The sequence below is a fragment of the Cuculus canorus genome, chromosome 38 (assembly GCF_017976375.1).
Source record: "Cuculus canorus isolate bCucCan1 chromosome 38, bCucCan1.pri, whole genome shotgun sequence".
NCBI classification, from domain to species: Eukaryota; Metazoa; Chordata; class Aves; order Cuculiformes; family Cuculidae; genus Cuculus; species Cuculus canorus.
Window position 1 is genome coordinate 489,685 of NC_071438.1, and position 26,209 is coordinate 515,893.

Consider the following 26,209-nt stretch of genomic DNA (forward strand, 5'->3'; position numbering starts at 1 on the left):
CTACAATTCGGGGGACCCCTGATGGTCGGCGACCTCCCGGATCTTGGGGTTCTCCGAGGTTTTGGGGTTCCCCTGGGCCCCACGATCCTCTGTGAGCTCAGGGTCCTCCTGGATCTTGGGGTTCTCCGAGGTTTTGGGGTTCCCCTGAGCCCCACGATCCTCCATGGGCTCAGGGTCCTCCCGGATCTTGGGGTTCTCCGAGGTTTTGGGGTTCCCCTGAGCCCCACGATCCTCCGTGAGCTCAGGGTCCTCCCGGATCTTGGGGTTCTCTGAGGTTTTAGGGGGCTCTGTGGTCTCGGGGGGCTCCCGGATCTTGGGGTTCTCCGAGGTTTTTGGGGGCTCTGTGGTCTCGGGGGGCTCCCGGATCTTGGGGTTCTCCGAGGTTTTGGGGTTCTCCTGGGTCCCAGGTTCCTCCAGGGCTTCAGAGTCCTCCTGGATCTTGGGGTTCTCCAAGGTTTTTGGGTTCCCCGAGGTGTTGGGGTTCTCCCCACTCGTGGTGTTCCCCACGGTCTCCATATTCTCTGAGGTTTCGGGGTTCTCCGAGGTTTCGGGGTTCCCTGAGGTGTTGGGGTTCTCCCCACTCGTGGTGTTCCCCACGGTCTCTGTATCCTCCGAGGTTTTGGGGTTCTCCAGGGTTTCGGGGTTCCCTGAGGTGTTGGGGTTCTCCTGGCTGGTGGTGTTCCCCACGGTCTCCATATTCTCTGAGGTTTCGGGGTTCCCCGAGGTGTTGGGGTTCTCCCGGCCGGTGGTGTTCCCCACGGTCTCCGTATCCTCCAAGGTTTTGGGGTTCTCCGAGGTTTCGGGGTTCCCCGAGGTGTTGGGGTTCTCCCCACTCGTAGTGTTCCCCACGGTCTCCGTATCCTCCGAGGTTTCGGGGTTCTCCGAGGTTTCGGGGTTCCCCGAGGTGTTGGGGTTCTCCCGGCCGGTGGTGTTCCCCATGGTCTCCATATTCTCTGAGGTTTCGGGGTTCCCCGAGGTGTCGGGGTTCCCCCGGCCGGTGGTGTTGCCGGGGCTTTTGGGGTCCCAACTTTTGGGGTGCTCCTCGTCGCCGTCCTCGGGGAGATCGGCGAAGAAGACGTCCCGGGTGACGCCGCCGATCCAACGCTCGTAGGGGGCGGCGGCGGTGAAAAGTGGGGGGTCCCCCCCTGCCCCCCCAAACCCGGCGCTCGCCGTGCCGGCCACGAACCAAACGCCGCGCTCCTCGCAGAACAGCGGCCATCCCGGCTCCGCCTGAGGGGGACCCCAAAACCCCCAAAGTGACCCCAAAAATAGCACCGCCGCACCCCAAAACCCCCAAATGACCCTCAGAAACCCCAAATGAACCCCAAAAAAGCCCCAAATGACCAAAAAAACCCCACAATGACCCCTTAAAACCCCCCAAAATGACTCAAATCCCCACAATTCACTGAAAAAGAGCACTTCTGTACCCCAAAACCCCCAAAGTGACCCCAAAAATAGCACCGCCGCACCCCAAAACCCCCAAATGACCCCAAAGGACCCCAAAATGAACCCCAAAAAAGCCCCAAATGACCAAAGAAACCCCACAATGACCCCTTAAAACCCCCCAAAATGACTCAAATCCCCACAATTAACCGAAAAAGAGCACTTCTGTACCCCAAAGCCCCCAAAGTGACCCCAAAAATAGCAGCGCCGCACCCCAGAACCCCCAAATGACCCAAACATGGACCTAAAGGACCCCAAAATGGACCTAAAAGACCTGAAAATGGACCCAAAGGACCTCAAATTGGAGGTGGGACCCCAAAATGGACCTTAAGGACCTCAAAATGGACCTAAAAGACCTCAAAATGGACCTAAAAGACCTGAAAATGGACCTAAAAGACCTCAAATTGGAGGTGGGACCCCAAAAAGGACCTAAAGGACCTCAAAATGGAGGTGGGACCCCAAAATGGACCTAAAGGACCTCAAAATGGACCTAAAAGACCTCAAACTGGACCTAAAAGACCTCAAATTGGAGGTGGGACCCCAAAATGGACCTAAAGGACCTCAAAATGGACCTAAAAGACCTCAAATTGGAGGTGGGACCCCAAAATGGACCTTAAGGACCTCAAATTGGACCTAAAAGACCTCAAATTGGAGGTGGGACCCCAAAAAGGACCTATAGGACCTCCAAACGGACTTAAAAGACCTCAACATGGACCCAAAGGATCTCAAATCGGAGGTGGGACCCCAAAATGGACCTAAAGGACTTCAATTTGGAGGTGGGACCCCAAAATGGACCTAAAGGACCTCAAATTGGAGGTGGGACCCCAAAATGGACCTTAAGGACCTCAAAATGGACCTAAAAGACCTCAAAGTGGACCTAAAAGACCTCAAAATGTCCCTAAAACACCTGAAAATGGAGGTGGGACCCCAAAATGGACCTAAAAGACCTCAAAATGGACCTAAAAGACCTCAAATTGGAGGTGGGACCTCAAAAAGGCCCTTAAGGACCTCAAAATGGACCTAAAAGACCTCAACATGGACCCAAAGGATCTCAAATCGGAGGTGGGACCCCAAAATGGACATAAAGGATTTCAATTTGGAGGTGGGACCCCAAAATGGACCTTAAGGACCTCAAATTGGACCTAAAAGACCTCAAAATGGACCTAAAAGACCTGAAAATGGAGGTGGGACCCCAAAATGGACCTAAAGGACCTCAAAATGAACCTAAAGGACCTCAAAATGGACCTAAAAGATCTCAAAATGGAGGTGGGACCCCAAAATGGACCTAAAGGACCTCAAAATGGACCTAAAGGACCTCAAAATGGAGGTGGGACCCCAAAATGGACCTAAAGGACCTCAAAATGGACCTAAAGGACCTCAAAATGGAGGTGGGACCCCAAAATGGACCTAAAGGACCTCAAAATGGACCTAAAGGACCTCAAAATGGAGGTGGGACCCCAAAATGGACCTAAAAGACCTCAAACTGAACCTAAATGACCTCAAACTGGACCTAAAAGACCTCAAATTGGAGGTGGGACCCCAAAATGGACCTAAAGGACCTAAAAATGGACCTAAAAGACCTCAACGTGGACCCAAAGGATCTCAAATTGGAGGTGGGACCCCAAAATGGACCTAAAGGACCTCAAAATGTCCCTAAAAGACCTCAAATTGGAGGTGGGACCCCAAAATGGACCTGAATGAACCCCAAAAGGGACCTAAAGGACCTCAAAATGGACCTAAAGGACCTCAAAATGGACCTAAAAGACCTCAAATTGGAGGTGGGACCCCAAAATGGACCTAAAGGGCCTCCAATTGGAGGTGGGACCCCAAAATGGACCTGAACGACCCCAAAATGGACCTAAAGGACTTCAGTTTGGAGGTGGGACCCCAAAATGGACCTAAAGGACCTCAAATTGGACCTAAAAGACCTGAAAATGGAGGTGGGACCCCAGAATGGACCTATAGGACCTCCAAATGGACTTAAAAGACCTCAACGTGGACCCAAAGGATCTCAAATCGGAGGTGGGACCCCAAAATGGACCTAAAGGACCTCAAAATATCCCTAAAAGACCTCAAATTGGAGGTGGGACCCCAAAATGGACCTTAAGGACCTCAAAAGAGACCTAAAGGACCTCAAGATGGACGTAAAAGACCTCCAATTGGAGGTGGGACCCCAAAACGGATGGAAATGACCCCAAAGTGGACCTCCCGGTTCCCCTCCAGACCTGGTGGCCGCGGGCGTCCTCGGGGACGGAGATGCAGAAGGTGTCGGGAGGTTGAGGGTCGTTCCCACGCGTGGGACAGCGTTCCAGGATGGAGACCTCCACGCTGAGGAGACCTTCGGAGCCTGAGGGGACACCAGGAATGGTGGAAGCTGTGGGAGATGAGGACCTGGAGGAGCTGAGGGTGGAGGAGAAGCCCCAGGAGTGGTGGAACCTCTGGAAGATGAGGGTCTGGAGGAGCTGAGGGTGGAGGAGAAGCACCAGGAGTGGTGGAACCTCTGGAAGATGAGGACCTGGAGGAGCTGAGGGTGGAGGAGAAGCACCAGGAGTGGTGGAACCTCTGGAAGATGAGGGTCTGGAGGAGCTGAGGGTGGAGGAGAGGCACCAGGAATGGTGGAAGCTGTGGGAGATGAAGGTCTGGAGGAGCTGAGGGTGGAGGAGAAGCACCAGGAGTGGTGGAACCTCTGGAAGATGAGGATCTGGAGGAGCTGAGGGTGGAGGAGAGGACCCAGGAGTGGTGGAACCTCTGGAAGATGAGGGTCTGGAGGAGCTGAGGGTGGAGGAGAAGCCCCAGGAGTGGTGGAACCTCTGGAAGATGAGGGTCTGGAGGAGCTGAGGGTGGAGGAGAAGCACCAGGAGTGGTGGAACCTCTGGAAGATGAGGACCTGGAGGAGCTGAGGGTGGAGGAGAAGCACCAGGAGTGGTGGAACCTCTGGAAGATGAGGGTCTGGAGGAGCTGAGGGTGGAGGAGAGGCCCCAGGAGTGGTGGAACCTCTGGAAGATGAGGGTCTGGAGGAGCTGAGGGTGGAGGAGAAGCACCAGGAGTGGTGGAACCTCTGGAAGATGAGGGTCTGGAGGAGCTGAGGGTGGAGGAGAGGACCCAGGAGTGGTGGAACCTCTGGAAGATGAGGGTCTGGAGGAGCTGAGGGTGGAGGAGAAGCACCAGGAGTGGTGGAACCTCTGGAAGATGAGGGTCTGGAGGAGCTGAGGGTGGAGGAGAAGCACCAGGAGTGGTGGAACCTCTGGAAGATGAGGGTCTGGAGGAGCTGAGGGTGGAGGAGAAGCCCCAGGAGTGGTGGAACCTCTGGAAGATGAGGGTCTGGAGGAGCTGAGGGTGGAGGAGAGGCCCCAGGAGTGGTGGAACCTCTGGAAGATGAGGGTCTGGAGGAGCTGAGGGTGGAGGAGAAGCACCAGGAGTGGTGGAACCTCTGGAAGATGAGGGTCTGGAGGAGCTGAGGATGGAGGAGAAGCACCAGGAGTGGTGGAACCTCTGGAAGATGAGGGTCTGGAGGAGCTGAGGGTGGAGGAGAGGCCCCAGGAGTGGTGGAACCTCTGGAAGATGAGGATCTGGAGGAGCTGAGGGTGGAGGAGAAGCCCCAGGAGTGGTGGAACCTCTGGAAGATGAGGGTCTGGAGGAGCTGAGGGTGGAGGAGAAGCACCAGGAGTGGTGGAACCTCTGGAAGATGAGGACCTGGAGGAGCTGAGGGTGGAGGAGAGGCCCCAGGAGTGGTGGAACCTCTGGAAGATGAGGGTCTGGAGGAGCTGAGGGTGGAGGAGAAGCACCAGGAGTGGTGGAACCTCTGGAAGATGAGGGTCTGGAGGAGCTGAGGATGGAGGAGAAGCACCAGGAATGGTGGAACCTCTGGAAGATGAGGGTCTGGAGGAGCTGAGGGTGGAGGAGAAGCACCAGGAGTGGTGGAACCTCTGGAAGATGAGGACCTGGAGGAGCTGAGGGTGGAGGAGAAGCCCCAGGAGTGGTGGAACCTCTGGAAGATGAGGACCTGGAGGAGCTGAGGGTGGAGGAGAAGCACCAGGAATGGTGGAACCTCTGGAAGATGAGGGTCTGGAGGAGCTGAGGGTGGAGGAGAAGCACCAGGAGTGGTGGAACCTCTGGAAGATGAGGGTCTGGAGGAGCTGAGGGTGGAGGAGAGGCCCCAGGAGTGGTGGAACCTCTGGAAGATGAGGGTCTGGAGGAGCTGAGGGTGGAGGAGAAGCACCAGGAGTGGTGGAACCTCTGGAAGATGAGGACCTGGAGGAGCTGAGGGTGGAGGAGAGGCCCCAGGAGTGGTGGAACCTCTGGAAGATGAGGGTCTGGAGGAGCTGAGGGTGGAGGAGACACCAGGAATGGTGGAACCTCTGGAAGATGAGGGTCTGGAGGAGCTGAGGGTGGAGGAGACACCAGGAGTGGTGGAACCTCTGGAAGATGAGGGTCTGGAGGAGCTGAGGATGGAGGAGAGGCACCAGGAATGGTGGAACCTCTGGAAGATGAGGACCTGGAGGAGCTGAGGGTGGAGGAGAAGCACCAGGAATGGTGGAACCTCTGGAAGATGAGGGTCTGGAGGAGCTGAGGGTGGAGGAGAAGCACCAGGAGTGGTGGAACCTCTGGAAGATGAGGGTCTGGAGGAGCTGAGGGTGGAGGAGAGGCCCCAGGAGTGGTGGAACCTCTGGAAGATGAGGGTCTGGAGGAGCTGAGGGTGGAGGAGAGGCACCAGGAGTGGTGGAACCTCTGGAAGATGAGGGTCTGGAGGAGCTGAGGGTGGAGGAGAAGCACCAGGAGTGGTGGAACCTCTGGAAGATGAGGGTCTGGAGGAGCTGAGGGTGGAGGAGAAGCACCAGGAGTGGTGGAACCTCTGGAAGATGAGGGTCTGGAGGAGCTGAGGGTGGAGGAGAAGCACCAGGAATGGTGGAACCTCTGGAAGATGAGGGTCTGGAGGAGCTGAGGGTGGAGGAGAGGCACCAGGAGTGGTGGAACCTCTGGAAGATGAGGGTCTGGAGGAGCTGAGGGTGGAGGAGAAGCACCAGGAGTGGTGGAACCTCTGGAAGATGAGGGTCTGGAGGAGCTGAGGGTGGAGGAGAAGCACCAGGAGTGGTGGAACCTCTGGAAGATGAGGGTCTGGAGGAGCTGAGGGTGGAGGAGAAGCACCAGGAATGGTGGAACCTCTGGAAGATGAGGGTCTGGAGGAGCTGAGGGTGGAGGAGAAGCACCAGGAATGGTGGAACCTCTGGAAGATGAGGGTCTGGAGGAGCTGAGGGTGGAGGAGAAGCACCAGGAATGGTGGAACCTCTGGAAGATGAGGGTCTGGAGGAGCTGAGGATGGAGGAGAAGCACCAGGAGTGGTGGAACCTCTGGAAGATGAGGGTCTGGAGGAGCTGAGGGTGGAGGAGAGGCACCAGGAGTGGTGGAACCTCTGGAAGATGAGGGTCTGGAGGAGCTGAGGGTGGAGGAGAAGCACCAGGAGTGGTGGAACCTCTGGAAGATGAGGGTCTGGAGGAGCTGAGGGTGGAGGAGAAGCACCAGGAGTGGTGGAACCTCTGGAAGATGAGGGTCTGGAGGAGCTGAGGGTGGAGGAGAAGCCCCAGGAATGGTGGAACCTCTGGAAGATGAGGACCTGGAGGAGCTGAGGGTGGAGGAGAAGCACCAGGAATGGTGGAACCTCTGGAAGATGAGGGTCTGGAGGAGCTGAGGGTGGAGGAGAAGCACCAGGAATGGTGGAACCTCTGGAAGATGAGGGTCTGGAGGAGCTGAGGGTGGAGGAGAAGCCCCAGGAGTGGTGGAAGCTGTGGGAGATGTGGTGGTTCCTCACCGTTGGCCGCCAGGAGGGCCCAGCAGCGTTGTCCGGGCGGTGTCCGGTGGTCTCCGTAGGGGACGCAGAGTGGTCGGACGTTGTCCTGGAGCTCCAGAGGTTCCTCGAGGCGCAGCAGAGCGACGTCGTGGCCCTCGCGCGGCGCTACGAAGGCCCCGTGGAGGTGGAGGCGCGAACCGCGAAGGACCACCGCCGGCGCCGAGAGGAGGTGAACCGTCCACGAGGGAGCGTCCTGCGCTCTGGGGGACCACCACGGGGGGTCAGGGGGACATCGGGGGACACCAGGAGATGGTGGACACCAGGAGATGGACACCAGGAGATGGACACCAGGAGATGGGGATGGACATCAGGAGATGGAGATGGACACGAAGAGATGGACACGAGGAGATGGACACCAGGAGATGGTGGACACCAAGAGATGGACACCAGGAAATGATGGACATCAGGAGATGGACACGAGGAGATGGACACCAGGAGATGATGGACATCAGGAGATGGGGATGGACATCAGGAGATGGAGATGGACATGAGGAGGTGGACACGAGGAGGTGGAGATGGACACCAGGAGATGATGGACATCAGGAGATGGGGATGGACACGAAGAGATGGACACCAGGAGATGGACACCAGGAGATGGACACCAGGAGATGGGGATGGACGTCAGGAGATGATGGACACCAGGAGGTGGGGATGGATATCAGGAGATGGACATCAGGAGATGATGGACACCAAGAGATGTACACGAGGAGGTGGACACGAGGAGGTGGAGATGGACACCAGGGGGTGGGGATGGACACCAGGAGATGGACACAAAGAGATGGAGATGGACATCAGGAGATGGACGTCAGGAGATGATGGACACCAGGAGATGGACACGAGGAGGTGGACGCCAGGAGATGATGGACACCAGGAGATGGACACCAGGAGATGGGGATGGACATCAGGAGATGGACATGAGGAGATGGAGATGGACATGAAGAGATGGACATCAGGAAATGGAGATGGAGACCAAGAGATGGAGATGGACACCAGGATGTGGGGATGGACTCCAGGGGGTGGAGATGGACACCAGGAGATGATGGACACCAGGAGATGGACACGAGGAGATGGAGATAGACACCAAGAGATGGACACGAGGAGATGGACACCAGGAGATGATGGACACCAGGAGATGGTGGACACCAGGAGATAGGGATGGACACCAAGAGATGGACACAGAGATGGACACCAGGACATGGAGTTGGACACCAGGAGATGGACATTAGGAAATGGAGATGGACACCAGGAGATGGAGATGGACACCAAGAGGTGGACACCAGGAGGTGAGGATGGACACCAGGAGATGGACACCAGGAAATGGAGATGGAGACCAAGAGATGGAGGTGGACACCAGGAGATGGACATCAGGAGATGATGGACACGAGGAGATGGGGATGGACATCAGGAGATGATGGACACCAGGAGATGGACACCAGGAGATGATGGACACCAGGAGATGGTGGACACCAGGAGATAGGGATGGACACCAAGAGATGGACACAGAGATGGACACCAGGACATGGAGTTGGACACCAGGAGATGGACATCAGGAAATGGAGATGGACACCAGGAGATGGAGATGGACACCAGGAGATGGACATCAGGAGATGGACACCAGGAAATGGAGATGGAGACCAAGAGATGGAGGTGGACACCAGGAGATGGACATCAGGAGATGATGGACACCAGGAGATGGGGATGGACATCAGGAGATGATGGACACCAGGAGATGGACACCAGGAGATGGAGAGGAGGAGGGCATTAGGGGGCACTATGGGGCACTGTGGGTCATTTATGGGTCACTGTGGGTCACTTTGGGTCACTTATGGGTCACTATGGGTCACTTATGGGTCGCTATGGGGCAGAGGAGCTCTCAGGGTTCCGGGAGGGTCACTTGGGCGCCCTGGGGGGGTCTCTTGGGGGTCCCCCACCCCGGGTCCTGCAGGCCGCTATGGGGCAGGGCACGGCCGTGGGTCACTTATGGGTCACTTATGGGTCACTATGGGTCACTTATGGATCGCTATGGGGCAGAGGAGCTCTCAGGGTCCCGTGGGGGTCCCTTGGGCGCCCTGGGGGGGTCCCTTGGGGGTCCCCCACCCCGAGTCCTGCAGGCCGCTATGGGGCAGGGCACGGCCGTGGGTCACTTATGGGTCACTATGGGTCACTTATGGGTCGCTATGGGGCAGAGGAGCTCTCAGGGTCCCGGGAGGGTCACTTGGGCGCCCTGGGGGGGTCCCTTGGGGGTCCCCCACCCCGAGTCCTGCAGGCCGCTATGGGTCCGGGCACGGCCGTGGGTCGCTGGGGGGGTCACTTGTGGGTCGCTATGGGTCGCTGTGGGTCACTCACTCACCCCACGAAGCAGTGGGCGGCGCTCAGCACCCACCCCTCGGCCACGAGGGCCCCCCCGCAGCGCCGCCGCGGCCCCCGCAGCCCCACAGCCCACGGCCACGCGTTGGGGGGCACCGGGGGGGGGCGCAGCCGGGGGCCCCCCTGCATCCCACAGCCTGCGGGGGGGGGGGGGGGGAAGAGAAAAGAGGGGTCAGGGGGGACCCCCAAAACCGACCTGACCCCCTCAGAGCCCCCCAAAACCGACCGGACTCCCCCTCAGAGCACCCCCGAAACTGACCTGACCCCCTCAGAGCCCCCCCAAAACCGACCTGACCCCCCCGAACCCCCCCACAGTGCCCTCATTTTGGGGGTTCCCCCATTTCACACTCCTCCCCCATTGCGCCCCCCCATTTTGTGGTCCCCCCCAAATGCCCTTTCCCCCCCATTCCCCCCCATATCTCCCCATATCTCTCCCCATCTCCCCCCATATCCCCCCATATCTCCCCATATCCCCCATATCTCCCCCATATCCCCCCATATCTCCCCATATCTCCCCCATATCCCCCCATATCCCCCCCATATCTCCCCCATATCCCTCCCGTATCTCCCCATATCTCCCCATATCCCCCATATCCCCCCCATATCCCCCCATATCTCCCCATATCCCCCCATATCCCCCCCATATCTCCCCCATATCCCCCATATCCCCCCATATCTCCCCATATCTCCCCATATCCCCCCATATCTCCCCCATTTCCCCCCATATCCCCCCCATATCTCCCCATATCCCCCCATATCCCCCCCATATCTCCCCATATCCCCCCATATCCCCCCATATCTCCCCATATCTCTCCCCATTTCCCCCCATATCCCCCCCATATCTCCCCATTTCCCCCCATATCCCCCCATATCTCCCCATATCCCCCCATTCCCCCCATATCCCCCCCATATCTCCCCCATATCCCCCCATTTCCCCCCATATCCCCCCCCATTTCCCCCCCCATATCCCCCCCCCATTCCCTTTCGGGGTGTCCCCAGTTTTGGGGGTGTCTCTCACCGCGGCACTTCCCCACCTCGAGGCCGGGGGGGACGGTGTGGGGCGCGGGGGGCGCGAAGGCGCTGTGGGGCAGACGCCCCTCGAGCCACTGCGTCTGCGCCCCCAAAGCCGTGGCCAAAGCCGGACCGGCAGCCCGGGCGCACCCCAACGCGAAGCTCAGCACCCCCGCCTGCACCCAGCGCCCCCCGGGCCCTACGCACGCTATAGGGCCCCCCGAGTCCGCCTGGGGGGGGAAACAGAGGCACACCCCATATAGAGACCCACAGAGACTCCATAGAGACCCATAGAGACCCATAGAGACCCATAGAGACCCATAGAGACCCACAGAGACCCCATAGAGACCCCATAGAGACCCCATAGAGACCCACAGAGACCCCATAGAGACCCCATAGGGACCCATAGAGACCCATAGAGACCCCACAGAGACCCACAGAGACCCATAGAGACCCCATAGAGACCCATAGAGACCCCACAGAGACCCATAGAGACCCCATAGAGACCCCATAGAGACCCCATAGAGACCCATAGAGACCCCACAGAGACCCACAGAGACCCATAGAGACCCCATAGAGACCCATAGAGACCCCACAGAGACCCATAGAGACCCCACAGAGACCCATAGAGACCCCATAGAGACCCCATAGGGACCCATAGAGACCCATAGAGACCCCACAGAGACCCACAGAGACCCATAGAGACCCATAGAGACCCATAGACACTGTATAGAAACCCATAAATCCCCTATTGATCCCCTATAGTTCCTCTATGTCTCCTCTATTGTTCCCCTATTGTTCCCCTATCACTCCTCTATTGATTCCCTATCGCTCCCCTATTATTCCCCTATAAATCCCCTATTGATCCCCTATCACTCCCCTATTGTTCCCCTATTGATCCGCTATCGCTCTCCTATTGTTCCCCTATTGATCCCCTATCACTCAGCTATTGTTCCCCTATCGTTCTCCTATTGATCCCCTATCTCTCCCCTATTGATCCTCTATTGTTCCCCTATCTCTCCCCTATAGTTCCCCTATCTCTCCCCTATTGATCCCCTATCACTTCCCTATCGATCTTGTATTGTTCCCCTATTGTTCCCCTATTGATCCCCTATCACTCCCCTATTATTCCCCTATTGTTCCCCTATTGATCCCCTATCTCTCCCCTATCGCTCCCCTATCGCTCCCCTATTGATCCCCTATCACTCCCCTATTGATCCTCTATCTCTCCCCTATTGATCCCCTATCTCTCCCCTATAGTTCCCCTATCTCTCCCCTATTGATCCCCTATCACTCCCCTATTGATCCCCTATCACTCCCCTATAGTTCCCCTATCTCTCCCCTATTGATCCCCTATCACTCCCCTATTGATCCCCTATCGCTCCCCTATCGCTCCCCTATCTCTCCCCCATCACTCCCCTATTGATCCCCTATCACTCCCCTATAGTTCCCCTATCTCTCCCCTATTGATCCCCTATCACTCCCCTATTGATCCCCTATCTCTCCCCTATCGCTCCCCTATCTCTCCCCCATCACTCCCCTATTGATCCCCTATCTCTCCCCTATTGTTCCCCTATCGATCCCCTATCACTCCCCTATCTCTCCCCTATTGTTCCCCTATCACTCCCCTATCAATCCCCTATTGATCCCCTATCACTCTCCTATTGTTCCCCTATTGATCCCCTATCTCTCCCCTATCTCTCCCCTATTGATCCCCTATCTCTCCCCTATCGCTCCCCTATCTCTCCCCTATTGATCTCCTATCTCTCCCCTATTGTTCCCCTATTGTTCCCCTATTGATCCCCTATCGCTCCCCTATCTCTCCCCTATTGATCACCTATTGATCGCCTATCGATCGCCTATCGATCCGTCGTTGGCGTCGCTGTGCCGTACCTGGCAGGCTCCGGTGCCGCGCTGCCCCCCGGCGCAGAGCATGCCATGGCGGGCGGGCCGGGCGAGATGGCGCTGCCGCAGAGTGCCGTGCAGACAGTTACAGGTGCGCGCGCTGAGGAGATCCAACGGCGCCTTCTGCAGGGGAGACCCCACCGGCAGCGACACTGCGGGGACAACACCGCCAAGAATCTCCCGATGGAGTCCCACCTCCATCGAGAACCTCCCGGTGGAGTCCCACCACCATCGAGAACCTCCCGGTGGAGTCCCACCACCATCGAGAACCTCCCTACGGAGTTCTACCACCACCGAGAACGTCCCTATGGAGTTCTACCACCACCGAGAACGTCCCTATGGAGTTCTACCACCACCAAGAACGTCCCTATGGAGTTCTACCACCACTGAGAACCTCCCCATGGAGTTCTACCACCACTGAGAACCTCTCTATGGAGTTCTACCACCACCGAGAACCTCCCTATGGAGTTCTACCACCACCGAGAACCTCCCTATGGAGTTCTACCACCACCGAGAACCTCCCTATGGAGTTCTACCACCACGGAGAACGTCTATATGGAGTTCTACCACCACAGAGAACGTCTGTATGGAGTTCTACCACCACGGAGAACGTCTATATGGAGTTCTACCACCACAGAGAACGTCTGTATGGAGTTCTACCACCACCAAGAACGTCCCTATGGAGTTCTACCACCACCGAGAACCTCCCGACAGAGTCCCATCACCACCGAGAACCTCCCTATGGAGTTCTACCACCACCGAGAACCTCCCGACGGAGTCCCACCACCACCGAGAACCTCCCGATGGAGTCCCATCACCACTGAGAACCTCCCGACGGAGTCCCATCACCGCCGAGAACCTCCCGACGGAGTCCCATCACCACTGAGAACCTCCCGACGGAGTCCCATCACCACTGAGAACCTCCCTATGGAGTCCCACCACCGCCGAGAACCTCCTGACGGAGTCCCATCACCACTGAGAACCTCCCGACGGAGTCCCACCACCGCCGAGAACCTCCTGACGGAGTCCCATCACCACTGAGAACCTCCCAACGGAGTCCCATCACCGCCGAGAACCTCCCGACGGAGTTCTACCACCACCGAGAACCTCCCGACGGAGTCCCACCACCACCGACAACCTCCCGACGGAGTCCCACCACCGCCAAGAACCTCCCGACGGAGTCCCACCACCACCGAGAACCTCCCGACGGAGTCCCACCTCCATGGAGAACCTCCCGATGGAGTCCCATCTCCACCAAACGCCTCCCTATAGAGTTCTACCACCACCGAGAACCTCCCGACAGAGTCCCATCACCACCGAGAACGTCCCTATGGAGTCCCATCACCACCAAGAACCTCCCGACGGAGTCCCACCACCACCGAGAACCTCCCTATGGAGTTCTACCACCACCGAGAACCTCCCGACGGAGTCCCACCACCACCGAGAACCTCCCTATGGAGTTCTACCACCACCGAGAACCTCCCTATGGAGTCCCACCACCATGGAGAACCTCCCTATAGAGTTCTACCACCATAGAGAACCTCCCTATGGAGCTCTACCACCACTGAGAACCTCCCTAATGGAGTTCTACCACCAAAGAGAACGTCTGTATGGAGCTCTACCACCACAGAGAACGTCTGTATGGAGTTCTACCACCACAGAGAACGTCTGTATGGAGTTCTACCACCACAGAGAACGTCTGTATGGAGTTCTACCACCACAGAGAACGTCTATATGGAGTTCTACCACCACTGAGAACATCCCTATGGAGTTCTACCACCACAGAGAACGTCTGTATGGAGTTCTATCACCACAGAGAACGTCTGTATGGAGTTCTACCACCACGGAGAACGTCTATATGGAGCTCTACCACCACTGAGAACGTCCCTATGGAGTTCTACCACCACAGAGAACGTCTGTATGGAGTTCTACCTCCACAAAGACCCCCCCTATGGTCACCCCGATGACCCAGAAGGTCCCCACGGTGCCGCCCAACCCCGAAGAACCACCCCCAGAAGCTCCAGGAGGTCCTCACCGTTCTCGGCGACGTATCCCCAACCGGTGATCCAACAGGTGGTCCCGAAGGCGAAGGCGTACTGAGCTCCGGGCAGACAGATGGTCCCCACGTGAGGTCCAAGCGCCACCGGAGTCTCCAACCGCGCCAACGCCACATCGTTGCCGTCCTCCACCCGTCGGTAGTCCTCGTGGATCACCACCTCCACCACCGTCTTCTCCTGACCACCCGTTTCGTCCAAACGGAGACGTCCCACCACCGCCCGCCACTCCCGCGGCTCCGCACGAAGGCCGTGGGGTCTGCGCGGGGCGAGAGGACCTCCGTGGGGCCAAAACCACCTCCCAGGTGGTCCAAATCCAAGTTGAGGAGGTCCAAACCCACCCATGGGCTCCTCAAGAAGGTTCTCGGTGGCCCAAATCCAAGTTGAGGAGGTCCAAACCCACCCATGGGCTCCTCAAGAAGGTTCTCAGTGGCCCAATCCAAGTTGAGGAGGTCCAAACCCACCCATGGGCTCCTCAAGAAGGTTCTTGGTGGCCCAAATCCAAGTTGAGAAGGTCCAAACCCACCCATGAGCTCCTCAAGAAGGTTTTTGGTGGCCCAATCCAAGTTGAGGAGGTCCAAACCCACCCATGGGCTCCTCAAGAAGGTTTTTGGTGGCCCAATCCAAGTTGAGGAGGTCCAAACCCACCCATGGGCTCCTCAAGAAGGTTCTCAGTGGCCCAAATCCAAGTTGAGGAGGTCCAAACCCACCCATGGGCTCCTCAAGAAGGTTTTTGGTGGCCCAATCCAAGTTGAGGAGGTCCAAACCCACCCATGGGCTCCTCAAGAAGGTTTTTGGTGGCCCAAATCCAAGTTGAGGAGGTCCAAACCCACCCATGGGCTCCTCAAGAAGGTTCTTGGTGGCCCAATCCAAGTTGAGGAGGTCCAAACCCACCCATGGGCTCCTCAAGAAGGTTCTTGGTGGCCCAAATCCAAGTTGAGGAGGTCCAAACCCACCCATGGGCTCCTCAAGAAGGTGTTTTGGTGGCCCAAATCCAAGGTGAGGAGGTCCAAACCCACCCATGGGCTCCTCAAGAAGGTGTTTTGGTGGCCCAATCCAAGTTGAGGAGGTCCAAACCCACCCATGAGCTCCTCAAGAAGGTTTTTGGTGGCCCAATCCAAGTTGAGGAGGTCCAAACCCACCCATGGGCTCCTCAAGAAGGTTCCTGGTGGCCCAAATCCAAGTTGAGGAGGTCCAAACCCACCCATGGGCTCCTCAAGAAGGTTCTTGGTGGCCCAATCCAAGTTGAGGAGGTCCAAACCCACCCATGGGCTCCTCAAGAAGGTTCCTGGTGGTCCAAATCCAAGTTGAGGAGGTCCAAACCCACCCATGGGCTCCTCAAGAAGGTGTTTTGGTGGCCAAATCCAAGTTGAGGAGGTCCAAACCCACCCATGGGCTCCTCAAGAAGGTTCTTGGTGGCCCAAATCCAAGTTGAGGAGGTCCAAACCCACCCATGGGCTCCTCAAGAAGGTTCTTGGTGGCCCAAATCCAAGTTGAGGAGGTCCAAAACCACCCATGGGCTCCTCAAGAAGGTTTTTGGTGGCCCAAATCCAAGTTGAGGAGGTCCAAACCCACCCATGAGCTCCTCAAGAAGGTTTTTGGTGGCCCAATCCAAGTTGAGGAGATCCAAACCCACCCATGGGCTCCTCAAGAAGGTTCTCGGTGGCCCAAATCCGAGTTGAGGAGGTCCAAACCCACCCATGGGCTCCTCAAGAAGGTTTTTTGGTGGCCCAAATCCAAGTTGAGGAGGTCCAAACCCACCCGTGGGCTCCTCAAGAAGGTTTTTGGTGGCCCAAATCCAAGTTGAGGAGGTCCAAACCCACCCATGGGCTCCTCAAGAAGGTTTTTGGTGGCCCAAATCCAAGTTGAGGAGGTCCAAACCCACCCATGAGCTCCTCAAGAAGGTTTTTGGTGGCCCAATCCAAGTTGAGGAGGTCCAAACCCACCCATGGGCTCCTCAAGAAGGTTCCTGGTGGCCCAAATCCAAGTTGAGGAGGTCCAAACCCACCCATGGGCTCCTCAAGAAGGTTCCTGGTGGCCCAAATCCAAGTTGAGGAGGTCTAAACCCACCCATGGGCTCCTCAAGAAGGTTTTTGGTGGCCCAATCCAAGTTGAGGAGGTCCAAACCCACCCATGGGCTCCTCAAGAAGGTTCTTGGTGGCCCAAATCCAAGTTGAGGAGGTCCAAACCCACCCATGGGCTCCTCAAGAAGGTTCCTGGTGGCCCAAATCCAAGTTGAGGAGGTCCAAACCCACCCATGGGCTCCTCAAGAAGGTTCTTGGTGGCCCAATCCAAGTTGAGGAGGTCCAAACCCACCCATGGGCTCCTCAAGAAGGTTCTCGGTGGCCCAAATCCAAGTTGAGGAGGTCCAAACCCACCCATGGGCTCCTCAAGAAGGTTTTTGGTGGCCCAATCCAAGTTGAGGAGGTCCAAACCCACCCATGGGCTCCTCAAGAAGGTGTTTTGGTGGCCCAATCCAAGTTGAGGAGGTCCAAACCCACCCATGGGCTCCTCAAGAAGGTTCTCGGTGGCCCAATCCAAGTTGAGGAGATCCAAACCCACCCATGGGCTCCTCAAGAAGGTTCTTGGTGGCCAAATCCAAGTTGAGGAGGTCCAAACCCACCCATGGGCTCCTCAAGAAGGTTCCTGGTGGCCCAAATCCAAGTTGAGGAGGTCCAAACCCACCCATGGGCTCCTCAAGAAGGTTCCTGGTGGCCCAAATCCAAGTTGAGGAGGTCTAAACCCACCCATGGGCTCCTCAAGAAGGTTTTTGGTGGCCCAATCCAAGTTGAGGAGGTCCAAACCCACCCATGGGCTCCTCAAGAAGGTTCTTGGTGGCCCAAATCCAAGTTGAGGAGGTCCAAACCCACCCATGGGCTCCTCAAGAAGGTTCCTGGTGGCCCAAATCCAAGTTGAGGAGGTCCAAACCCACCCATGGGCTCCTCAAGAAGGTTCCTGGTGGCCCAAATCCAAGTTGAGGAGGTCTAAACCCACCCATGGGCTCCTCAAGAAGGTTTTTGGTGGCCCAATCCAAGTTGAGGAGGTCCAAACCCACCCATGGGCTCCTCAAGAAGGTTCTTGGTGGCCCAAATCCAAGTTGAGGAGGTCCAAACCCACCCATGGGCTCCTCAAGAAGGTTCCTGGTGGCCCAAATCCAAGTTGAGGAGGTCCAAACCCACCCATGGGCTCCTCAAGAAGGTTCTTGGTGGCCCAATCCAAGTTGAGGAGGTCCAAACCCACCCATGGGCTCCTCAAGAAGGTTCTCGGTGGCCCAAATCCAAGTTGAGGAGGTCCAAACCCACCCATGGGCTCCTCAAGAAGGTTTTTGGTGGCCCAATCCAAGTTGAGGAGGTCCAAACCCACCCATGGGCTCCTCAAGAAGGTGTTTTGGTGGCCCAATCCAAGTTGAGGAGGTCCAAACCCACCCATGGGCTCCTCAAGAAGGTTCTCGGTGGCCCAATCCAAGTTGAGGAGGTCCAAACCCACCCATGGGCTCCTCAAGAAGGTGTTTTGGTGGCCCAATCCAAGTTGAGGAGGTCCAAACCCACCCGTGGGCTCCTCAAGAAGGTTCTTGGTGGCCCAATCCAAGTTGAGGAGGTCCAAACCCACCCATGGGCTCCTCAAGAAGGTTTTTGGTGGCCCAATCCAAGTTGAGGAGGTCCAAACCCACCCATGGGCTCCTCAAGAAGGTGTTTTGGTGGCCCAATCCAAGTTGAGGAGGTCCAAACCCACCCATGGGCTCCTCAAGAAGGTGTTTTGGTGGCCCAATCCAAGTCGAGGAGGTCCAAACCCACCCATGGGCTCCTCAAGAAGGTTCTCGGTGGCCCAATCCAAGTTGAGGAGGTCCAAACCCACCCATGAGCTCCTCAAGAAGGTGTTTTGGAGGCCCAAATCCAAGTTGAGGAGGTCCAAACCCACCCATGGGCTCCTCAAGAAGGTTCTTGGTGGCCCAATCCAAGTTGAGGAGGTCCAAACCCACCCATGGGCTCCTCAAGAAGGTTCTTGGTGGCCCAATCCAAGTTGAGGAGATCCAAACCCACCCATGGGCTCCTCAAGAAGGTTCTTGGTGGCCCAATCCAAGTTGAGGAGGTCTAAACCCACCCATGGGCTCCTCAAGAAGGTGTTTTGGTGGCCCAAATCCAAGTTGAGGAGGTCCAAACCCACCCATGAGCTCCTCAAGAAGGTTTCTGGTGGCCCAAATCCAAGTTGAGGAGGTCCAAACCCACCCATGGGCTCCTCAAGAAGGTGTTTTGGTGGCCCAATCCAAGTTGAGGAGGTCCAAACCCACCCATGGGCTCCTCAAGAAGGTTTTTGGTGGCCCAATCCAAGTTGAGGAGGTCCAAACCCACCCATGGGCTCCTCAAGAAGGTGTTTTGGTGGCCCAATCCAAGTTGAGGAGGTCCAAACCCACCCATGGGCTCCTCAAGAAGGTTTTTGGAGGCCCAATCCAAGTTGAGGAGGTCTAAACCCACCCATGGGCTCCTCAAGAAGGTTTTTGGTGGCCCAAATCCAAGTTGAGGAGATCCAAACCCACCCATGAGCTCCTCAAGAAGGTTTTTGGTGGCCCAATCCAAGTTGAGGAGGTCCAAATCCACCCATGGGCTCCTCAAGAAGGTGTTTTGGTGGCCCAATCCAAGTTGAGGAGGTCCAAACCCACCCATGGGCTCCTCAAGAAGGTTTTTGGTGGCCCAAATCCAAGTTGAGGAGGTCCAAACCCACCCATGGGCTCCTCAAGAAGGTGTTTTGGTGGCCCAATCCAAGTTGAGGAGGTCCAAACCCACCCATGAGCTCCTCAAGAAGGTTTTTGGTGGCCCAATCCAAGTTGAGGAGGTCCAAACCCACCCATGGGCTCCTCAAGAAGGTTCTTGGTGGCCCAAATCCAAGTTGAGGAGGTCCAAACCCACCCATGGGCTCCTCAAGAAGGTTTTTTGGTGGCCCAAATCCAAGTTGAGAAGGTCCAAACCCACCCATGAGCTCCTCAAGAAGGTTTTTGGTGGCCCAATCCAAGTTGAGGAGGTCCAAACCACCCATGGGCTCCTCAAGAAGGTTTTTTGGTGGCCCAATCCAAGTTGAGGAGGTCCAAACCCACCCATGAGCTCCTCAAGAAGGTTTTTGGTGGCCCAATCCAAGTTGAGGAGATCCAAACCCACCCATGGGCTCCTCAAGAAGGTGTTTTGGAGGCCCAAATCCAAGTTGAGGAGGTCCAAACCCACCCATGGGCTCCTCAAGAAGGTGTTTTGGTGGCCCAATCCAAGTTGAGGAGGTCCAAACCCACCCATGAGCTCCTCAAGAAGGTTTTTGGTGGCCCAATCCAAGTTGAGGAGGTCCAAACCCACCCATGGGCTCCTCAAGAAGGTTCTCGGTGGCCCAATCCAAGTTGAGGAGGTCCAAACCCACCCATGAGCTCCTCAAGAAGGTGTTTTGGTGGCCCAATCCAAGTTGAGGAGGTCCAAACCCACCCATGGGCTCCTCAAGAAGGTTCTCGGTGGCCCAATCCAAGTTGAGGAGGTCCAAACCCACCCATGGGCTCCTCAAGAAGGTTCTCGGTGGCCCAATCCAAGTTGAGGAGGTCCAAACCCACCCATGGGCTCCTCAAGAAGGTGTTTTGGTGGCCCAATCCAAGGTGAGGAGGTCCCACCAGGTTCTGGGTGGCCCAGTTGGGGGGTTTGGTGGCCCAATGGGGGGATTTGGTGGCCAAAGGGGGGCGTTAGTGGCCTAACGGGGGGATTTAGTGGCCCAACGGGGGGTTCGGTGGCCCAAATAGGGGATTTGGTGGCCCAATGAGGGGATTTAGTGGCCCAACGAGGAGTTTGGTGGCCCAATGGGGGGTTCAAGGGGTCTCGAGATGATTCTGGTGGCCTAAAGAAGGGATTTGGTGGCCCAGTCCGTCCCAGTCCGTCCCAGTCCGTCCCAGTCCCCCCAGTTCTCACCCCTGGAAGCACTGGGCGGCCGTCAGCCCCCACTGGGGTCCCCCAAACCCCCTCAGGACCCCCAAACCCCCCCTTTTCCCCCCCAACCCCCAATCCCTCAGTCCCAATGGGGGTCCCCAGTCCCTCCCAGTCCGTCCCAGTCCGTCCCAGTCCCTCCCAGTCCCCCCAGTTCTCACCCCTGGAAGCACTGGGCGGCCGTCAGCCCCCACTGGGGTCCCCCAAATCCCCTCAGGACCCCCAAACCCCCCCTTTTTCCCCCCCCAATCCCCAATCCCTCAGTCCCAATGGGGGCCTCCCAGTCCCTCCCAGTCCCTCCCAGTCTGTCCCAGTCCGTCCCAGTCCCCCCAGTCCCCCCAGTTCTCACCCCTGGAAGCAGTGGGCGGCCGTCAGCCCCCACTGGGGTCCCCCAAATCCCCTCAGGACCCCCAAACCCCCCCTTTTTCCCCCCAATCCCCAATCCCTCAGTCCCAATGGGGGCCTCCCAGTCCCTCCCAGTCTGTCCCAGTCCGTCCCAGTCCATCCCAGTCCCCCCAGTTCTCACCCCTGGAAGCAGTGGGCGGCCGTCAGCCCCCACTGGGGTCCCCCAAATCCCCTCAGGACCCCCAAACCCCCTCTTTTCCTCCCCAACCCCCAATCCCTCAGTCCCAATGGGGGTCCCCAGTCCCTCCCAGTCCCTCCCAGTCTGTCCCAGTCCGTCCCAGTCCCCCCAGTTCTCACCCCTGGAAGCAGTGGGCGGCCGTCAGCCCCCACTGGGGTCCCCCAAATCCCCTCAGGACCCCCAAACCCCCCCTTTTTCCCCCCAATCCCCAATCCCTCAGTCCCAATGGGGGCCTCCCAGTCCCTCCCAGTCTGTCCCAGTCCGTCCCAGTCCATCCCAGTCCCCCCAGTTCTCACCCCTGGAAGCAGTGGGCGGCCGTCAGCCCCCACTGGGGTCCCCCAAATCCCCTCAGGACCCCCAAACCCCCTCTTTTCCTCCCCAACCCCCAATCCCTCAGTCCAAATGGGGGTCCCCAGTCCCTCCCAGTCCCTCCCAGTCTGTCCCAGTCCGTCCCAGTCCCCCCAGTTCTCACCCCTGGAAGCACTGGGCGGCCGTCAGCCCCCACTGGGGTCCCCCAAATCCCCTCAGGACCCCCAAACCCCCCCTTTTTCCCCCCCCCAAACCCAATCCCTCAGTCCCAATGGGGGCCCCCAGTCCCTCCCAGTCTGTCCCAGTCCCTCCCAGTCCGTCCCAGTCCCCCCAGTTCTCACCCCTGGAAGCACTGGGCGGCCGTCAGCCCCCACTGGGGTCCCCCAAACCCCCTCAGGACCCCCAAACCCCCCCTTTTCCCCCCCAAACCCCAATCCCTCAGTCCCAATGGGGGCCCCCAGTCCGTCCCAGTCCCTCCCAGTCCGTCCCAGTCCCCCCAGTTCTCACCCCTGGAAGCAGTGGGCGGCCGTCAGCACCCACTGGGGGGTCACCAGGGTCCCCCCACAGAAGTGCCCCCCCCGCAGCTGGAGGCTGACCTGCCAGGGCCACTCCCCGGGGCGCGCGGAGGAGCCCCCCACGACGCGCCCCAACTCCCGCTGACGGCCGCACGGCCACGCTGGAGGGGGGGGCAGCGGAGTCAGGGGAACCCCCAAACCCCACAGAGCCCCCCCAAACCATACAGAGCCCCCCCAAAGCCCACAGAGCCCCCCTAAACCATACAGAGCCCCCCAAACCCCACAGAGCCCCCCCAAACCATACAGAGCCCCCCCAAACCCCACAGAGCCCCCACAAACCCCATAGAGCCCCCCCAAACACCGCAGAACCCACAGAGCCCCCCCAAACCCAGAGCCCCCCCAAACCCCCCAGAATCCACAGAGCCCCTCAAAACCTATAGAGTCCCCCCAGAACCCAGAGCCCCCCCAAACCCCATAGAGCCCCCCCAAACACCCCAGAACCCACAGAGCCCCCCCAAACCCTATAGAGCCCTCCCAGAACCCACAGAGCGCCCCCAAACCCTATAGAGCCCCCCCGAACCCACAGAGCGCCCCCAAACCCCACAGAGCCCCCCCAAACACCCCAGAACCCACAGAGCCCCCCCAAACCCTATAGAGCCCTCCCAGAACCCACAGAGCGCCCCCAAACCCCATAGAGCCCCCCCAAACACCCCAGAACCCACAGAGCCCCCCCAAACCCAGAGCCCCCCCAAACCCCCCAGAATCCACAGAGCCCCTCAAAACCTATAGAGTCCCCCCAGAAACCAGAGCCCCCCCAAACCCCATAGAGCCCCCCCAAACACCCCAGAACCCACAGAGCCCCCCCAAACCCTATAGAGCCCTCCCAGAACCCACAGAGCGCCCCCAAACCCCACAGAGCCCCCCCAAACACTCCAGAACCCACAGAGCCCCCTCAAAACCAACAGAGCCCCCCCAAACACCCCAGAACCCACAAAGCCCCCCCAAACCCTATAGAGCCCCTCCTGAACACCACAGAGACCCCCCCCGAACCCCTGGGACCCCCCTGAACCCCAAAACCAAAGAGCCCCCCCCAAGACCCTCCCTAAAAACCCCTGGGACACCCCCTGAACCCCCAAAACACACTGTCCCCCCCCTTCTGCCCCCCCTTTTTTGGGGCCCCCCCAATTCCAACGGTTCAGGGGTTGCGCCAGAGGGCAGGAAAGGGTTACAGCAGCGGGGGGGGGGCCCCAAAACCCAGGGTTTCACCCCAAAATCCCTGCCCCCCCACCCCAAAACCCCCTCAGTGTCACCCCGAAACCCCTGTGCCCCCCAAACCCCCTCATTTTCACTCCCAAACCCCAAAACTCCTCAGTTTCACCCCAAAAACCCTTCTGACCCCCAAATCCCCTTCTTTTCACCCCTGTACCCCCCCAAACCCCCTCATTTTCCCGCCAAAACCCCTGTGACCCCCCCAAACCCCCCTCATTTTCCCGCCAAAACCCCTGTGACCCCCCCAAACCCCCTCATTTTCCCGCCAAAACCCCTGTGACCCCCCCAAACCCCCTCATTTCCCCCCCAAACCCTCCTCCGCCCCAAACCCCCTCATTTTCCCCCAAAACCCTGTGCACCCCCAAACCCCCAAACCCCTCATTTTCCCCCCAAACCCTCCTTTCCCCCAAACCCCAAATCCCCTCATTTTCCCCCCAAACCCTCCTTCTCCCCAAACCCCAAAACCCCTCATTTTCCCCCCAAAACCCCTCATTTTCCCCCCAAACCCCAAAACCCCTCATTTTCCCCCCAAACCCTCCTTCCCCCCAAACCCCAAAACCCCTCATTTTCCCCCCAAACCCCTCATTTTCCCCCCAAACCCTCCTTCCCCCCAAACCCCCAAACCCCTCATTTTCCCCCCAAACCCCAAAACCCCCTCATTTTCCCCCCAAACCCCTCCTCCCCCCAAACCCCCAAAACCCCTCATTTTCCCCCCAAACCCTCCTCCCCCCCAAACCCCAAAACCCCTCATTTTCCCCCCAAAACCCCTCATTTTCCCCCCAAACCCCAAAACCCCTCATTTTCCCCCCAAACCCTCCTCCCCCCCAAACCCCAAAACCCCTCATTTTCCCCCCAAAACCCCTCATTTTCCCCCCAAACCCTCCTTCCCCCCAAACCCCAAATCCCCTCATTTTCCCCCCAAACCCCAAATCCCCTCATATTCCCCCCAAACCCTCCTCCCCCCCAAACCCCAAACCCCCTCATTTTCTCCCCAAATCCCCTCATTTCCCTCCAAACCCTCCTCCCCCCCAACCCCCTCATTTCCCCCCAAACTCTCCTGCCCCCCCAAACCCCAAAACCCCTCATTTTCCCCCCAAACCCTCCTGCCCCCCCAAACCCCTCATTTTCCCCCCAAAACCCCTCATTTTCCCCCCAAACCCCAAACCCCCTCATTTTCCCCCCAAACCCTCCTCCCCCCCAAACCCCAAATCCCCTCATTTTCCCCCCAAAACCCCTCATTTTCCCCCCAACCCCCCTGTTTTTCCCCTCAAAATCTCACCCTCTTCGGCGGCCGCCATTCCGGCATCTTTGGGGGGAGCAGGAAAAAGGGGGGGGGGGTTTGAGCCCGGGGCCCCCCAAAAAAGGCTCCCAGGGGCGTGACCCCCCCACCTTGGGTCCAGCCAGGCCTTCATTTTGGGGGGAATTGGGGGTTTTTCCGGTCCAACCGGTCAAACAGGAGCACCGCGCCCTGACCCGGGGGCGCTGTGGGGCGCTATGGGGCGCGACGCGCATTCTGTGGGTCGCTATGGGTCTCTATGGGTCCCTATATGGACTCTGTGGGTCCTTATGGGTCTCTATGGGTCTCTATATGGATTCTATGGGTCCTTATGCGTCTCTATGGGTCTCTATATGGATTCTGTGGGTCACTATGGGTCTCTATATGGATTCTGTGGATCTTTATGGGTCTCTACGGGTCCCTATATGGATTCTATGGGTCCTTATGGATCTCTACGGGTCCCTATATGGATTCTGTGGGCCACTATGGGTCTCTATAGCTCTCTATATGGATTCTGTGGGTCTTTATGGGTCTCTATGGTCTCTATATGGATTCTGTGGGTCACTATGGGTCTCTATAGGTCTCTATGTGGATTCTGTGGGTCCTTATGGATCTCTACGGGTTTCTATATGGATTCTGTGGGTCTTTATGGGTCTCTATATGGATTCTATGGGTCCTTATGGGTCTCTATAGGTCTCTATGTGGATTCTATGGGTCCTTATGCGTCTCTATAGGTCTCTATATGGATTCTGTGGGTCCTTATGGGTCTCTATAGGTCTCTATGTGGACTCTGTGGGTCCTTACGCGTCTCTATAGGTCTCTGTATGGATTCTGTGGGTCACTATGGGTCTCTACGGGTCTCTATATGGATTCTGTGGGTCCTTATGGGTCTCTACGGGTCTCTATATGGATTCTGTGGGTCCTTATGGGTCTCTATGGGTCTCTATATGGATTCTGTGGGTCCTTATGGGTCTCTATGTGAATTCTGTGGGTCTCTGTATGGATCCTGTGGGTCTCTATATGGATTCTATGGATCTCTATAAGTTTCTATATGGATTCTGTGCATCTCTTTATGGATTCTGTGGGTCCTTATTGGTCCCTATGAATCTCTATTGGATTCTCTATATGGATTCTGTGGGTCTCTATGGGTCTCTATATGGATTCTGTACATCCCTATGGATCTCTATAGGTTTCTATTCAGATCCTGTGGGTCCCTATGGGTGCTATGGGTCACTATATGGATTCTGTGGCTCCCTATAGGTCTCTACGGGTCTCTGTATGGATTCTGTGGGTCCTCATTGGTCTCTATGAATCTCTATTGGATTCTCTATGGGTCTCTATGGGTCTCTGTATGGATTCTGTGGGCCTCTATGGGTCTCTGTGTTTCCCTATGGGTCCCTGTGGGCCCCTATAGGTCTCTATAGGTCCCAACCCCCATACTCACAGCCCAGCAGCAGCAGCGCGAGCAGGACGGTGACGTGTCGAGGCGTGTCAAGGTGTGTCCCGACGTGTCGAGGCGTGTGGAGGCGTGTCGCGCCATTCTGAGGCGTGTCGAGGCGTGTGGAGGCACGGCAATGCGTGTCAAGGCGTGTCGGGGTGTGTCGAGGCGTGTCGAGGCGTGTCGGGGCATCGCAGGCCATCGCGGAGGGGGGCTGCAGGCCCTGGGGGGCTCCTATGGGTCACTATG

At 57.7% G+C, this 26,209-nt stretch overlaps 1 protein-coding gene across 1 annotated transcript; it reads right to left on the minus strand.

Annotated features, from left to right (window-relative positions):
* Positions 1-26,197, minus strand: LOC128850071 (serine protease 53-like). Its single transcript, XM_054053026.1, has 10 exons — positions 25,967-26,197; positions 24,526-24,552; positions 21,970-22,138; positions 14,607-14,884; positions 12,560-12,723; positions 10,674-10,896; positions 9,639-9,792; positions 7,250-7,488; positions 3,669-3,790; positions 1-1,230 (listed from the first exon to the last, which is right to left on the minus strand). The coding sequence occupies exons 1-10, from the start codon at positions 26,160-26,162 to the stop codon at positions 1-3; spliced, it is 2,802 nt and encodes a 933-aa protein (XP_053909001.1). The 5' UTR covers positions 26,163-26,197.
* Positions 26,198-26,209: the final 12 nt, after the last annotated feature.